The sequence below is a fragment of the Elgaria multicarinata genome, chromosome 13, assembly GCF_023053635.1.
Source record: "Elgaria multicarinata webbii isolate HBS135686 ecotype San Diego chromosome 13, rElgMul1.1.pri, whole genome shotgun sequence".
In the NCBI taxonomy this organism is placed as follows: domain Eukaryota; kingdom Metazoa; phylum Chordata; class Lepidosauria; order Squamata; family Anguidae; genus Elgaria; species Elgaria multicarinata.
The window spans coordinates 32,127,225-32,143,528 of NC_086183.1; the positions used below are offsets into that span (position 1 = coordinate 32,127,225).

A 16,304-nucleotide genomic window follows, 5' to 3' on the forward strand; every position below is an offset into this window, starting at 1 on the left:
GGCCAGAAAAGGAACAGCTGTAAGGGAGTGAGCTTCCTCCTCCCTGTTCAAAAGATCACTTGTAAGAACTTTCTAATTAAGAACTGCTGCCTGACTTTGCTTTTTTTTTTTCTCCTTCTCCTTACCAGAACCTTTTCCTTTAGTGTCGTGCCTTTTAGGTTATAAACATTGAGGCAGGGACTTTTTTAAAAAATTGATTTGCAAGCTGCTTTGGGAGTCATTTTTGGTTGAAGAATGAGGAATAATAATGATTAATAATAAAATAATAAATTATGTCCCACCTTTACTATGGTTTTAATGTGTGGACAAACTCCCCTCTCTTATGTTTTGTCTGTAAAATAGGAATAAAAGTGACCTGTTATTAAGGCAACTCCAATAGGCTTTCAAATCGCCCCAATGTAAGTCTCATTCCTTGAAGCCAACAAGATCACTGACTGGCAGGCTATTCTCCACCTAAGGGCAAAGTCTTGGTGATGTGCGAATGGATCTCTGTACATCCTCAGAGGCACTCTCTTCTCTATGAGCAGCGAAAATGGTTGCTGGCAAATTTCTGCTTTGGAGCTCTTAATGCTATCTTTGGAGAATGCCTCTGGAAAAAAAGGCTGAACAAGGTGAGACACTTTATGAATGGCCTTGTTCAGCGGTGAGCACTAAATGTCTGTATTGCTTTCATACTTTGTATGTATAAGAGCATGCAGTCAATGTTTCTCCCCACTTCAAGGGCAAATCCACTTAAAAAGCATTCATCATGTGATTCTCTCTGTGTGTGTTTTTTAGCAGTTTCTTGGGAAGAAATCCCAGAGTTCATTTCTGCTGTGTTTGCCCCATAATTCCTTATGGGCATTTTGCTGATCAAATAATCCATGTATGCCTGGCTTGGCCTCTCTTGCAGGGTGGTGATGGTGGAGCGAAGGGCATCAATAGATCTTTTCTTTATGCATTCTACTTTATATACTCTTCAAATACTTGAAAGGTTGTCACACAGAGGAGGGCCAGGATTCCTTCTCGATCTTCCCTGAATGCAGGACTCGGAATAATGGGCTCAAGTTACAGGAAGCCAGATTCCGGCTGAACACCAGGAAAAACTTCCTGACTGTTAGAGCAGTATGGCAGTGGAACCAATGGCCTAGGGAGGTTGTGGGCTCCCCCACACTGGAGGACTTCAAGAGGCAGCTGGACAGCCGTCTGTCAGGGATGCTTTAAGGTGGATTCCTGCATTGAGCAGGGGGTTGGACTCGATGGCCTTGTAGGCCCCTTCCAACTCTACTATTCTACGTGGGGCTGCCTTTGAAGAGTGTTCAGAAACTCCAGCTGGTTCAAAGAGCTGCAGCCAAATTGTTGACTGGGGCTGGTTACAGAGAGCAGAGAACTCCCCTGTTAAAACAGCTCCACTGGCTTCCAGTCTGTTTCCGGGCACAATTCAAAGTGCTGGTTATGACCTATAAAGCCCTATATGGCTCGGGTCCAGGTTATCTGAAAGCCCGTATTCTCCCTTATGAGCCTGCCTGTGCTTTGAGATCTTCTGGAGAAGCCCTTCTTTCAGTCCCACCATCTTCACAGGCACGCTTGCTGGGAACATGGGACGGGGCCTCCTCGGTGGCTGCTCCAGTGCTCTGGTACTCTCTTCCCAGGGAAGCTAGGCTGGCTCCCTCCTTGATGGGCTTTCGGAAGCAGGCGAAAACTTGTTTGTTCCAGCAGGCCTTTGGAGAATAATCTGCCCCTCCATCTATGTTAATGTCTTATAATTTTGTTGTGTATTTTAAACGTTTATGGTTTTGTTCCCCCCCACCCCCAATGTATGTTTTAAAGTTTGTAAGGCTGCCTTGAGGCCCAGCATTGGGCAAAAGGCGGGATACAAATAAATATATTATTATTATTAATAATCATCATCTATGATTCTACTCCTTTTAAAATGATGCATAGGAGTTATCAATGTCCTGAAGCTATGCATGTTTTTTATTTATGTATTTATTCAAGCATTTGTATCCCGCCCTCTATCACTGGGGTTTTAGGGCGACGTACAGATAAAATCATAGATTGGTAATTCCAACCCACCTCATCCCCCAAAACTCAGGATAGGGAAGGTGTGCTTTACTGCTTCACTCATGGGAATTCTCAACATAATTTAGGTTCCTCTACAACGCATCAAAGCTGAAATGCGCACAGTCAGTCTATGACTCCCTGATTACTATTAAAATAGGAAAGCAGGGTGTTGGTGCTGACGCACAGTCCTTCGATTGCAATTGACGTGTACTCCATTACTTACAACCGCCTTCTCCACCTTACGGCATCCAGATGTGTTGGACTTCAATTCCCAGCATCCCCCAGTTGTAGTTCAAACACATCTGGCGGTCACCAGGTTGGAGCAGGCTGCTCTACAATGTTTCAAGGGAGCATGGGGTGGGTCTCTCAGGTTGTGAGAGGTCTGGGGCCAGGCCACAGTTGCCCCCTAATAACACAGAAGTAGTATGTTGAAGATAATATGATAGTGGAAGGCTTAGAAATTAGGCGGAGCCTTCCAGAGTGCCTAGATGCCACTTCAGCTTGAAAATAGATGCCGCTCATCTTTCCCTGAGAGTTCTGACCAGAAGCTTCCAATATTCCTACTTTGGCCACATAAGCAGCAGAGACGCCACGGAGAGCATCGGCGCCTTGAACTTCTGCATGACAGGCAGCAGTTCAACTGGCAAAGCTCCCAAGCAGTACTGCATCCCCTTGCAGGGGGAAGCTGCAGCAGTGAACAATTAATCCCTTCCATGTGACTACAGGAAATCTATCAGCTGGGAGGGAAAAACTGCAGGTGGGGATTTGGGAGAAATACTCGGGAGGGCGTGGCTAGAACTGGCGGGGCGGGGCCAGAGATGGGGGTGTGGCTATCTCAACCGCGATGAGCGCGTGGCTGTATGAAGGAGGCGGAGCTCTCGCCCGACTGCTGGTCATTGTGACTCCTCCCTCGTACCCAGATTGATCTATTTCTGTTGGGAGGGGGGGGGAAGGTTGGATTGCACCACTTAAGAGAATGTGAAGGGTTCCCCTCCTTATTGAAATAAATTAAATAACAAGTCCACGGCTTCCCTGGCTATCTTGCTGCTCCACCCATTCCTCCCAACGTGGTCCTTCCCTCGTTCCCCCTTTTTCCCTCTTCGACATGGCCCGCTCCAATTTTGACGCATTGCAGGTGAGAGGCGACCAATGGCCGCAGGACTCTCATCCTGGGCCTACCACCCGAGCCAATGGGGGCGCGCGGTACAAATGAGCGGTCACAATACTGTGTCCTTCCGCTGGAAGGCGGTTCGAGGGAGGGGCGAAAAGCGTGGGGGGTGGGGGGAGAAAGAGGCGCGAGGCGAAAAAGAAAAAGTAGTCCCCTGCCAGAAAGGGGAGGGGAGGTGGGCGGAGCCGGCTTCGGCGCGGGCGGAAAGGGGGCGGGGCTCGCCTTCGCTAAGCTTCGTGAGAGGCCAAACGCGGGCGAGGCCGTTGGCGGAGGGATCCCGCGCGCGCCCTGTGTGTATGTGAGGCGGCGCGTAGCGGGACCCGGCCAGTGCTGCTCCCACCTCCCCTCCCTCCTGCCGCCGCCGCCGCCGCCGCTCCTCGAAGCCTCTCGACGCTCCCGCCGCCCCGGGCCCAGACATGGTGAGGGGGCGCAGCGGGGCGGGGGCGCGGCCCCGGGGGGGCAGTGGGACGGCTGAGGGGGGCAGTAACGGCTGAGGAGGGGGGCGGGAATGGCTTATGGGGAGGGGGGTATTTTAGGGTAGCCTGTGGGGCTGAGGGGGGGATAAGAAGCTGTGCGTTTGTGAGGGGGGAGGGAGAGTCGCCCCTTTGGGGTCGGTTCAGGCTGGGCAAGCCGTGGGTCAAGCAACTGGGGCAGAGGAAGCTAAATGTGTGTGGGGCAGGGGGGCAGGAGCGGTCCCTCCCTTGGGGTCTAGCCGGGCCAGCCTTGGGGGTTGTGGAGGAAAGGGAGGGGGCACGTTTGAGGGGTGGGGTGGGGGAATTGCGGACCCAAATACATGAGGGAGGGATCTGTGGGGGGATATTTGGGGCGGGGGGAGGGAGGAAGGAAATAAACTGCAAAGCATATGCGTGGCAGGTGCCTGTGTGTAGGTGTGGGGCAGACTTTTAAGTGCGAACTAAAAGCGTTATAGGGTGCGTGTATGTGGGGAGAGGAGGGTAGGAGAGTGCCTTTTATGGGGGTGGGGTGAGAAGACCTCTGGAGGGGGAACAGTCTGAGCCAGAGGGTTGGGGGCTGGGAGGGAACCGAATTGACTGCAGGGGAGGATTTCCAGGGGAGTGGGGTGGGGTGGGGGGGAGGCTGTTTTGGGGTCTAGGAAGCCACCCACGGAGTGCAGGGGAGCAATAAGTGCTTGGGGGCAGTGCGAGGCTAGGGGGTGGGTGGGTGAGGTGGGGGGCTGCTGCTGATTCCATTTCTCTCTCTCCTGAGCTCTCCTTCATAAGAAGGAAGGGGGTATGAATTACAGATAACACAACCGGTAGCTTGGCGCGGGAGGGGCTGTGAGGAGTATGCATGTCATATGTGGGGTTGGAGGCTCTGGGGAGCAGGAGAGGTGAGTGGGGGGCTGTTGGGCCAAGGGAAATGGGGCAGGGGTGGGCTGCTAGGTGAGGGAAGGGGGTTGAAAGTGTTGGCGTAATTCTAAGGGAAATGGCGAGGGAGGGGGGCTAGATGCGGATGGTGTGAGAATTGTTGGCTGCTTGGCCACTGGGGTCTGGAAGCAGGCGAAGGGACTGGTGTTAGTGGGGCAGAGATGTGGGGCTGGGCACGTAGAGCTGTCAAGGGGGTGGATGTGGCTCGGAAGCGCTTGCCTGACAGGGTGGAGGGGTTTGAGAGGGTGGCACTGCTGTAGTTGCTGAGTAGAGGGGTGGGTGGGCACTGTGGACAGAAGGCCCAGCCGGCTGGGTGTCGTGTGGCAGGAGCACCGGGTGGTGGGCTGGAGGAAAGCGAATTGTATGTGAGCTGATCATCACAAGGCCTTGGGGATGGTGCCTGTCGACAGGAGGTTCTTGGGGTGGGGACGATAGATAGGGGATTTTCGTCCTACATTGGGGTTGCCAAAGCGGTACTGCCTGTCAAATGAAAGGGCGCATTTTATGAAAGGGGAACTTGAGTTAACAGTCCAGTGTTGGAGTAGGTGAGCTAACGGGATCCTGAAAGACCCTGCAGGTATCTCCAGGACTACAAGGCCTAATGGAAAAGCGTGTATTTGGCAAGCTGTATTGAGCGGCCTGAGGTCATTATTTGGTGATAGGGATGCATGGGATTGATGCACTTCCAAATTGTCTCTTCTCCCTAAAAGGTAAAATGTAGTGCAGGGGCTGGAAATGGTGTGACTCAGTTGCTAGTGGGAACTGAATTTTACACTCTAGAGGGGTAGGAGAGTTGGACTTGGTAAATCATGTATATTTGGATGTGACAGATTTGTCTTGGGGATGCCAAGGGTGTGAGTCCTGACAAGTAATTAGTAAGCCTAAAGTAGCTTTCCCCAACTTGGTACCTGCCAGATGTTTAGGACTACAGTTCACATAATCCCTGACTATTGGTCATGTGGGGCTGGGGCTGGTGGGAATTGTGGTCCAAGACATCTGGAGAATGCCAGGCTGGCCTAGAGTTTTGGAGCCATCTTAATGATATGTCTTTATGACATGTATTTGCTGCTCTTACACAGGGCTCCTGGTGGTCTTTCCAGCTTCACATCTGCTTAACTTTAGCAGTGCTGCAGCGTCTGGTATTCCCAAGCCATTCACTTGGCCTGAGAACCCATCTTGATTTGCCTGAACAAAGAAATTAAGAGTCTGTGACATCAGTATGAACATGGGAGTAATCAGTTCAGTGCAGTTCATCTGATTCAGTCTCTCACCTCTGATAGTGCCCATACTGGCTGGGTGGGGCTTGTAAATGGTGGAAGTTGAAAGCCACTTAGCAGTCAGCACTTCCAGTGAAATATACAAGTTATCATAGTGTATTTTACAGGGCAATTGCATCAGAACAAGCAATTCAGCAAAAGAAGACAATACGAAGACTACTTTGTAGTGGTGTGAGATGTGATGAGGCAAGCAACCCAGAACTGTGTGGTGTGGGGTTGACTTCTGGCGAAGAATTTGGTTAGGGCAATGTAGGTGGTAGTCCTGGTATGTTAGTCTTGTATATCTTCCTGCACTGCATGTCCTAGTATACTTGGGTGCTGCCATTTTATTCCAGATTGATGACGCATGTAACTCTGATTTCAGTATAAGGTTTGATGTCTCAACCTTGCAGGGTTACTAGGCTGTGTAGGACAGGCCAAGAATTATGGGAGTTATAGTCCAGCACATCTATGGAGTGCCAGATTGAGGAAGCCTGGTGTAGGCAGAGGTTTCGGAATGGGAGAAGAATGCCATTAAAGATACTGGTCTTCTGGCTCCCTCCAGCTTCTCTTCCTTTCCTCACTGCAGCTTTCGGCACGTGCATGATGCAGTAATTCCTTCATTCCACTGCTGGAGCCTCCCTCAACTCATTGCAAAATAGAAGAATGTCTGCCTGTTTTAGTCTGTGTTTTCCTCTGTTAGCTCTTAGAAGATAATCCAAGCCATTAGATTAATATTTTCTTGCTGGTTGCCCTTGTCTTGCTAACCTACTTTTGAGAGTGTATTTCCCTAAAGCCATCTAGAAAGGCTACCCTGAAGGGCTGCCATCTCTCTCTGTGAATTACTGTAATAAATCCATGATAATAGGGCATGTTAGGCAATGCTGAAAGGGGAGCAACATGCTTAGGGGGACATGACCTGCTTTCTCTTGATCTGAACCAGGGGCCTTGGCCTTGTGCCTTGCTTGGTGGGGAGGGGGATGATTACAAATGCCAAGTCCCTCCTGAAGACTAAACCTTAAGAGCAATGGTCTTTGCTCTTTTTGCCTCTCATCCAGCAGACCTTGCGTAGCTTATGAGATCTGACAACACCAGTCATGGGTGGCTGGAAGAGCTTTGAAGGGAGCTTTGGCCATAGTCAAAGTCAGGCGGTTGTTCTGGCCCCTGTCCTGTTGCCCCTGGAACTCAGCTCAAAGGAAGGATTGGGCAAGATTGGTGAGAGGCACCATTGTGCCATGCAGGCCCTCCTTCCTGTATCGTTGTGGCCCTTTGGGGCACACTGTAATAAAACCTTGCCTTGATTCTCATCCTCTGTTGCTAGATTGGAATTGCTTCCTTCTTTCCTCTGTTGACAGCCGAGGGCTGCTGAGTCCACTGCCTCTGTTCAGCTGAGCACTCTGCTCACCCCAATATAGCGATAGCTTGTCTGCAGAAAGACCTCCCGCCTTAATCCAGAATGTGTAGGTAGGGAGGAGTTGATATCGCTGCATTTGAGCTTTTGTCTGGGGCTTCCTCCTGTCTCCCCAGGCTGCATCATTCTGGATGTTGCACCCTTGGCAGTCCTTGGTGCTTTCTGCAATTTGCAAAGAGCAGATCTCCAACAGTATCAGGTTTGCCTTGTGTCTTCTGCTCTGGCTCTTGCTGTACTGCAGAGTTGGAGCAGCCGGGGACTGCAGTGGAGGCTGTAATCCAAGTGATCCTTGGGTTGCAACTCTTATTTCCAAAAGCATGGAAGCAGAATGTTAGAACTCTTGACAAGTGCACTGTAATGGGTGTGAGCTGCGGGCGGCTTCTTGGCCAATGCAGAAGCATGATGGAATGGCACAGCCAACTTGAGCAAGGCCGGGCCAGGGAGATTGCAGCAGTGATGCTGCTGTCCAGATTTACCAGAAGTCCTCTGATGTGCTAATGCAAGGCTGAGGATGTGCTTCTCCTTAGCACCTTGATGCTGCACGCAAGCACCTGCACTTCTTAAGCCAGGGTACTTTCAGTTTTACCCCATGCCCCTTCCCTGGAACTCAGGGTGGTGTACATGATGTCCTGCCCCCTGCTTTTGTCCTCTCAACAATGCTGTGAGGTAGGTTAGGCTCCGAGTTAGCGACTTGCCCAAGGTCACACGGCAACTTCCATGGCTGAGCTGGGTTTTGAACCCATATGTCCCTGGTCAAAGTCTAAGCCTTGAGCGAGTGATTGTACCACACGCCGTCTCATCCCAGAAGCCTCGCATTTCTGCAGTAAACGCCAACACTGTAACCAGAAAACTTTGTAGTTGGGTCTATGGCTTTAAGAGCTTGCCTTGTTTGGGGAGTAAACAGTAGTTGCTGGGTTTGGCTTCCACTGAGGAAATAGGAAGAGTTGTGGTCCCGATTGAAATGAATCAGCAGTATGATGCTGTTAAAGACACTTGCCATTTTGGAGTTGAGTCCAAAAGCTTACAATGTAGGAAACAGAAGTCTATCACTTTCCGTTTGGGTCTGTTTAAGGACATGTATGAGGAGGACTCAGAAGTCCCTGTTGTGGCCTGTGGAGGGAGTTTGCACTTGGATTTTCCTTTCCCAAATCAATCAGTAATTGCTAGAATAAAGTTCAGGCTGTTGGAGTGTTGTCAACTTAATCCAATGGGTGAATTTTGCATATGCTCTTGGTCTGATTGGGAACGGTCCTGCTAGATCAGATAAAGGCCCATCTTGACCAGCACGCAGTTTCCCACAGTGGCTTATGCCTCAGGAAAGCCTGCAGCTAGGGCCGTCCTTCTGCCACGGGGCAACTGGTATGCAGTAGCATGTCGTCTCTGAACCTGGAGGCCATATGTAGCCATCATGACTAGTAGTCATGGATGGATAGACAGGCTGGTCCTCCTCCATAGATTTGTTTACTCACCAGAATGTATCAAATTGTTTATTGCGTTACTTTAGATGCCATTCAGTGGCCATTCCTACATCTTGTGGCAGTGAATTCCACAAATTGTGTTGTAAACTAGCTAGTGACCCCATAGCTTTTTGGTGGTGATGGTGGGCTTCTCCATGACCCTGCTGGCACTGTTGGTTTCTGTAAACACTTCTTGCAGTGCATCTGTTTTCAGCGCATTGTGGCCTGGATGGCTTTCCCAGACTTATGAGAGGCTGCAGGTGGGTGCTCCTCCCCACTGCCCCCAGAACAGAGTCTTGGCCTCAGTGGCCTTTTGTGAGGGTCGAAAGTTTTCTGATGAGGACTAGCCTCATCAAAAAATCTTCCCTAATTATTCCTCAGGTTTTGATGCTTCTCCCTGGCAATACCTGAAGACTTGCAAAAAAAGGATTCCTGTTCACCAGGGTACTTGTAAGAGAGGGTAAAATGGGATGCGCCAGCTTTTACCAAAGCAGGCATAGACTGGATATAAAGAGATGCAATAGAAGGAGTTATCCAGTGGAGTTAAAGAACTGAGTGGCACTCTCCAAAATATTCAGTTGTCTGCTCATGACTTGCCCAAATGATGCAGGTAGCATACTCCGGCTGCGGTTCTGCTCTAGCTTATATTTGACTGGGAATTGCATAGCTTGGTGTTCCATGACAGAAGGCAGTACATGCAATAGCAGGGAGGAAATATTGAAAGACGAGTGGGACAGGGTCTTGGCCCTATTCTGGGAGCCCATTGCAGCCCCTGGGGTTTGAGATGCTGCTCCATTTTCAGACCAGTAGCAATGTGGACCCTGTGAGGTAGTGCATCATGTTACTGCTCTTTTATTGTTGTCGGAAGTTTTTTTATGCTGTGCTTTAACGTTGTGAATGGTTTATAAATGGTGCAGATAAATAAACAAGGTGCAGAGACGGTGGTGGGGCTGCACAGCCTGTGGCTCTCCAAGCCAAAAGCAGCTGCTTAGGGCAGCCTGCCCCTTGTTTCTTCACTCCCAGGCTAGCAGCAGCATTAATGGGAGGCTTCTCAAACATCTAGTGGCCGTCTCTGTATGGCAGTATGGAAAATGACAAGGCCTCTGGACTGGGAGGCTGGTCAAAGAGGCAATGAATGACTTAGCAATGGATGTCTTTCTCTGCTTCCAGGCTGACCAGCTTACTGAAGAGCAGATTGCAGGTGAGTCCTCCTCTTGCACTGGCAATAAATATTAACTTAGTTAGCACCTACTCGCCCCCACATGCTGGATTGATCTGCCTGTTCTTGAGGGAGGACAAACAGTAGCCTCGGTGGCACAGAGTGCTTTCTGCCAATTTCATTTGGTGGCCCAGCTACGCCCCTATCTGGACAGGGATAACCTGCCTTCAGTTGTCTGCTTTGGTAACCTCCAAGTTAAATTACTGCAATGCACCCTACATGAGGCTGCCTTAGAAGATGGTTCAGAAGCTGCAGCTTGTGCAAAATGCAGCAGCCAGATTAATAACGAGGACCAGGAGGTTCAAGCATATAAGACGGACTGTGGCCCTCTCCATGTTTCTGAACCCGATTCAAGGTGCTGGTTTTAACCTATAAAGCTTCACACGGCTTGGGACCACAATGCCTGACATAACGCCTCTCCTGACATGAACCTACTCATACACTACGCTCAACATCTAAGGACCTCCTCTGGGTGCCTACTCTCAGGGGATGGCAACAAGGGAGAGGGCCTTCTCGGTGGTGCTTCCAAATTATGGGATGATCTCCCCGACAAGGCCCTTCTGGCGCCAACATTGTTAACTTTTCAGCGCCAGATCAAGACTTTTCTCCCATGCATTTAACAGCATATGTTGAATTTTAATTGACCCCAGATCTATCTTTAGATCTGGCTGAGATCTAAAAGTTGTTTTTATATGGATATTATCTTTGTATGTTGTCTGTTTTTATGGTTTTAAATTTTGTATATCGATGTTTAATGTTTTAATCTTTTGTAAACTGCCCAGAAAGCTTCAGCTATGGGGAAGTATAGAAATAATAATTATGGTTTCCCTCACCTACAAAATATGAGTATTAATTAATTTGCCTTTGACTGGGTCTTTCTGCAGCTCCGTTGGCCGCTTTGAGAGTTTTGTGTTAGAATCTCTGATTTATAGTAATTCAGGTGTAGGATTGTATTTGATATGGAGTGCATGGTTCGTGGGAAACAGTAGGTAATTCAGCACTTCTCTTCTCTCTTCCCCCTGGCCTCCGTTTTTCACCTGGGTCTGGTTAGTGGACCTTGGGATTCTAGCTCAAACTCTGGCCAGTTCTTGTAAGACAGGTTATTTCCCGAGCTGCTAGTGCTGTGGGCACAATGCAGGCCAAACCACCCGAGTGAAACCTTGGCTGGAAAGGTCTGAACAGACGTGAGTGCAAGCAATAGCGTTTGAGGCACTTGGGATTTCAAAGACCTCACAGGACTTGGCCTAGTTTCCGCCCTCTCCTCAATATTTGGAATGGGATTGCAAGGCATTTGTCACTGAGTATTCCAGGATAACCACTGATGTTATGTCTGTGATCTCTGCCTGTCTAGCTTTTAACGAGGCTGCTTTCCCCCCAGAATTCAAGGAGGCCTTCTCCCTCTTTGACAAGGATGGAGATGGCACCATCACCACCAAGGAGCTTGGCACTGTGATGAGGTCTCTGGGGCAGAACCCCACCGAGGCAGAACTGCAAGATATGATCAACGAGGTGGATGCGGACGGTAAGTGGCCCGCGCAGCTTCTGCACCTGGGATGCCGAGCTTCCGTAGGCAGAACAAACAATCCAAAATGCATGGGTTCCACAAAATGCTTGGTGCCAGGAGAAGAATTCAGCTAGGTATCATTTTGTTTAGATTGGGGATCAAGCTCTGTTTTCAGCAGGTGAGAGGGCAGCTTGTTACTGGCTTGCCAGGCTTCTCTGACTGGCTTGCTCCTGGTGGCTGTCAGTTTTCTAGTCCTGATAGGTAAGTTAAGAGGCAGACATGAGGAGTAGGAGGAATGCTAGCTTATAATAATCAATAATATAATTAAAATGATAATGATCCTACTTTTAATATAGCAGCCAATGAATACATTGATGGTAAAAGTTGAAACTGGGGTTGACAAGTTAGTGCAGCCTTCCTCAACCTGGGGCGCTCCAGATGTGTTGGACTACAACTCCCAGAATGCCCCAGCCAGCTGGCTGGGGCATTCTGGGAGATGCAGTCCAACACATCTGGAGCGCCCCAGGTTGAGGAAGGCTGGGTTAGTGGCTGCCATGGGGCAAGGGGAGGAAGGGACCTTTCAACTGTGTTATCCAAGATGCTTAATTAAAAACAACAACCCTAAATTGAAGTATTCTTGGTGATTGCTTTTCAGGTGACTCCTTTAGGCAACACTAGCTTCAGTGTCTGGCTGTGTTCCCTTCTGGAACCAAGGAACTAGAAACTGGCTCTGGCATAATGAGTCCAACCTCAATCATCTGCGTCAGTGGAGATAGGCTGCCTCTTGTTAAAATACTGCAATCTTGCTGGTTCCATCAGCCTTTCAGGGCTGCATTCCTCTCAAACAGGGCTTCAGTCTTCAAGGCCTGCTTTTGACCCAAGGGCTGGCTATTCTAGGTTGCCCTTCCTAATGTACAGCTTTGGCTTGTGGCGGCTTCATCTCATCCGTGCTAATTACTGTTTCCAGGGAATGGCACTATTGACTTCCCAGAGTTCTTGACCATGATGGCGAGGAAGATGAAGGACACAGACAGCGAGGAGGAGATCCGGGAGGCTTTCAGGGTGTTTGATAAGGTGAGGCGGTGAAATGGGATTACCAGCCACCTTGACTGGGGAGGGGCGGTGGTACTGAAATGCGTCCCAGACTTTTAACCCTAGTGGGATGGGAATGACTACATCCCTTTCCCTACACCTGGAGCATGCAAAGTGGAGAACTGGACACATTCTGCCAAGAGAAAAGCTGAAGGCGCTGATTGTCCTCCCCGCTAACTGCCTTCCTTGTTTCCAGGATGGGAATGGCTACATTAGTGCAGCTGAGTTGCGCCATGTGATGACAAACCTAGGGGAGAAGCTCACTGATGAGGAAGTGGACGAAATGATAAGGGAGGCAGATATCGATGGGGACGGGCAAGTCAACTATGAAGGTGAGTAAAGGTGGGCTTTGGAGAGCCCTGCCCCTTACCAGCTTTGTGCAACCATTGGTTGTTGGGCGGCTGGAACTTCTGCTTAGACAGGGAGCTCCATAAAGTATGACCTCGACCTTTCTGCTGATTCACTAGGACAACATGTGCACTATACTTCAATTTTCTGGGTGGTGTGGAAGTCCCCAAAGACATTCAGATGTACATTTGAGTCTCCCTGTTGGAGGGACTGCACGTGTACCAAATTTTAGCTTTGGGCTATGTGGAAATAACCTAGAATTTGATACCCTCAGGAGTCAGTGCATAAGGCAAATGCACAACTTATTTAAAGGCTGTGGTGTTTACTATCTCTGTAGGCCTTGAATATGTTTGATCTGTAGATGCTTGGCTTACTTTCTCAACAAAACCCCCCCCCCAAATAAGGGGGACACCTTTCTTTCATCATAGGAAGAAGTTGGGTTGCTTTTAAAATGTAGGCTCTCTTGTAGTGCATACGGCCTTGTTCAGGAGAGTATACCTGTGGTCACACGTTCGACATATGAGTGTCATGTTCAGTGAAAATATGGGAAAGATAAACTCCAGAATTCCTCCCTGTTTGTTTTTATTGGATGGAGACATACCGGAGAGGGGGTGGAATAGATAGTACTGTGATTGCATTAACATTATTCTTTGACCTTAAAGCTGTCAGAAGTCTCTAGAGTTTAAGCATGTTAAAATAAAGTAACTGACCAGGCTTGAACGATTGCTGCAGCTCTTCAGGTCGCCATCCTGTATATTCGAGCCAAAGCTGTGGCTTGCCATGTCGTGTGAACCCAGGGAATGTGGGTTATGTGAGGGTTGTTCAGATGACATGACAAGGCAAGCCTTGAATGTTGAAAACGGCTGACCGCATGTGCTGCAACCCACCGTGGCTTCAATAAGCTACCGTGGGCTGTTTGATTGTATGAACTGGCCCTTTGTGTGACCATCACCTGGTTCAGGAAGCTAGGCGAGGTGACCAGCGTGAACGGGTGGGAGCGTGATTGGCGCCATCATATTCATTGTGCTTCCTTGGCCTCTGTCTCTTGCAGAGTTTGTGCAGATGATGACCGCAAAGTGAAGCCTGCAGAGTGGGTGGCTGGCAATGCCCATTTTCCTTCGATACTTTTCTCCAACACACTCTCTCTACTTAAGTAACCTGGTTCTCTAAACAAACAATCGGCTGTGGAATAAATCTGACCAAGCAATTAAAAACACACACAGAAAAAACCTTCCCAAGCTGCATGATTGCACTCATCTCTCCCTCCTCTTCTTGCTCTTTTCCCCTTTCCTTCCTTCCTTCCTGGTGCATCCCTTAAAATCCCCGAGAACACCCAACCTTGTGGATGTCTTTGTTTCCATCGGGTATTCTGTTCTGCAGTCAGGGCTGGCCCATCTCCCAGGGCGCAGATTCTTTCTCTTTCTTTCAAGAATCCACATGATGGGGTGGAGAGAGCGCAAAACCTTCTTAATCGTGTTGCATGTGTCTGGCACTGTGGCCGTGCGCGTTGACATGGCGGTCGCCACTGAAGGTCTTGCCCCAAGGAACACCAGGGGTACAAGGAAGAAATTGTGTTTTCGGTTTTTTTTTTCCTCTCCCTCTTAAGTTTTCTTGGGAGGGGTGGGAGGGGGGAGCTATCCCGCCATCTGGGTGTGCGTGTGTGGCTGAAGGTGGGTTCCAGAGAGCTCCATCAGCGTGATCTGGGGAAGAGGCTGATCGAGGGGAGGGAGGGAGGGAGGGAGGGGGGAGCGTCCAACACTGTACAATTGGCTCTTTGACAAAACAAAACCCGACTCAACCACCCACAATTTCAACTCCTGTCTCTGTTCTTAACCCTGTATAAATTGTAAATGTCCTTACAGTTTCCTAAGCATTGTGTCCAGACATCAGAGCTGCTATGTAAATATCTGATGCTACCAGCCCCTTGGGGGTGTGCCCCGTGCGTGGCAATGGCGGATGCTTTTGATTGGCAGCTTGAGGGGGGGGGGGAATGACGTAGGAGGGGAGGCATTGGAACGGAACCGCAATAAAACCGTGAAGCCGCTGCTGAGTGGATGCCAACTGCGCCAGCATGCCCGTTTCTCCCTCCCCTCCCCCTCTACCTTGTGCAATGCTTCTTTTTTTTCCGTAGTGGCTCTCGATTTAACGCTCGTGCCGCACTTCGGCTTCGATGTCTGTGCTCTTTAATGTTGCTTCCTTACTTCGCCTGCCCCCCCCCCCTCCCCTTTCCTTGCGGCAAACAGCATGAGCTGCAGACTTGCTTCTCTTTTTCACTTTTATTTTTTAATCAATTAAAACAAGTTTTGGATGGGGAAATTGAAGCAGACGGCAGAATTTCCCTGAAACCGGGTGAAAGAAGAGGGCTTTGTGTAGTCCGTGGCGGATTTGACCCCCCCCTCCCACATTTCCTGTCTTCTGCACCTCCACGTGAGCAGCGGTGGGGGGATCTCCCCCGAGAGCTTGGGAGGTGGGGGGGCGCGGGGAAGGTTGGAGTAAGAACGTCTTTGAAAGCAGGTGGTGTTGTGTTCAGTTCAAGCTGTGAAAATAAAATTATATCAATGTTTTCCAATAAAATGCAGTGACTACCTGAAGTGGCTGTTGTTGCTTTGATGTTCCCTGCCTCTTTAAGTAGGGCTTCCTAATTTGCTTGTTTGTTTCACAGCTGCTGGAACAGCTTAGATGGGAGCATATTCCCCCCCCCTTCCCCTGGGGAATGCTGCAAATATCCCTCCGCGAATTGTTTTTGAAAACAAATTAAATTGGCAACGGGTTTCCTCTGAAGGTTCTCTCTACCTTGCAGTTGTAATGACTGGGTCACCTCCGCGGGCTCCCTTTTGTCGAAGTGTGTGACTGCCTGTGTTGGAACAGATTCTTTGACTCCTTCACATGAGAAGAAGCAGTGTTTTTTTTCTTCATACCTCTCTGCAGCTCAGCCCTGTGTGGGGCAAGCGAGGGAGATGGCCTTACTCAGACGTTCCAGATGGATCAGTTGTCTTTCAAAACAGATGTAATCTCATTGGGCAGCGTGGCTGTTGATCTGGCAAGGGCCCCCCCTTTTTTTTTTTAGTCTTCCCCCTGGTTTGGATGGTCTTCTCCAGGAGTTTGCATCCCTTCCCTTGGCAGAAGGCAAGCAAAATGGAATGAACACCATTAGAGTGAAGTGCAGCACCCCCTCTGGTTCATGTGCCCCAGACTAAAAGAGGTGCCCAGCTCCTTGTCCGAACACAGATACCTGTTCTTAGGAAACCGTGCTCTCTATACAGCTCCTCTGGCTCCACCCTGTCCTTGACATCGTGTGATCTTCTCCAACAACCCACAATCCCCTCTGCCCCCATGGCGATGGTGAAATGGCCATCTGCAGGGTTAGGACCAGTTGGCAAGAGCTAATGTGTCCCAAAACTGATAGCGGCAGCCTAGTCTT

The 16,304-nt window shown here is 49.6% G+C and overlaps 1 protein-coding gene across 1 annotated transcript; it reads left to right on the forward strand.

Annotated features, from left to right (window-relative positions):
- Positions 1-3,534: 3,534 nt before the first annotated feature.
- CALM3 (calmodulin 3) lies at positions 3,535-15,474 on the forward strand. Its single transcript, XM_063140039.1, has 6 exons — positions 3,535-3,630; positions 9,891-9,921; positions 11,318-11,461; positions 12,411-12,517; positions 12,732-12,867; positions 13,935-15,474. Exons 1-6 carry the CDS (start codon positions 3,628-3,630, stop codon positions 13,961-13,963), a joined length of 450 nt encoding a protein of 149 aa, XP_062996109.1. The 5' UTR covers positions 3,535-3,627; the 3' UTR covers positions 13,964-15,474.
- The last annotated feature ends 830 nt before the right edge of the window (positions 15,475-16,304 follow it).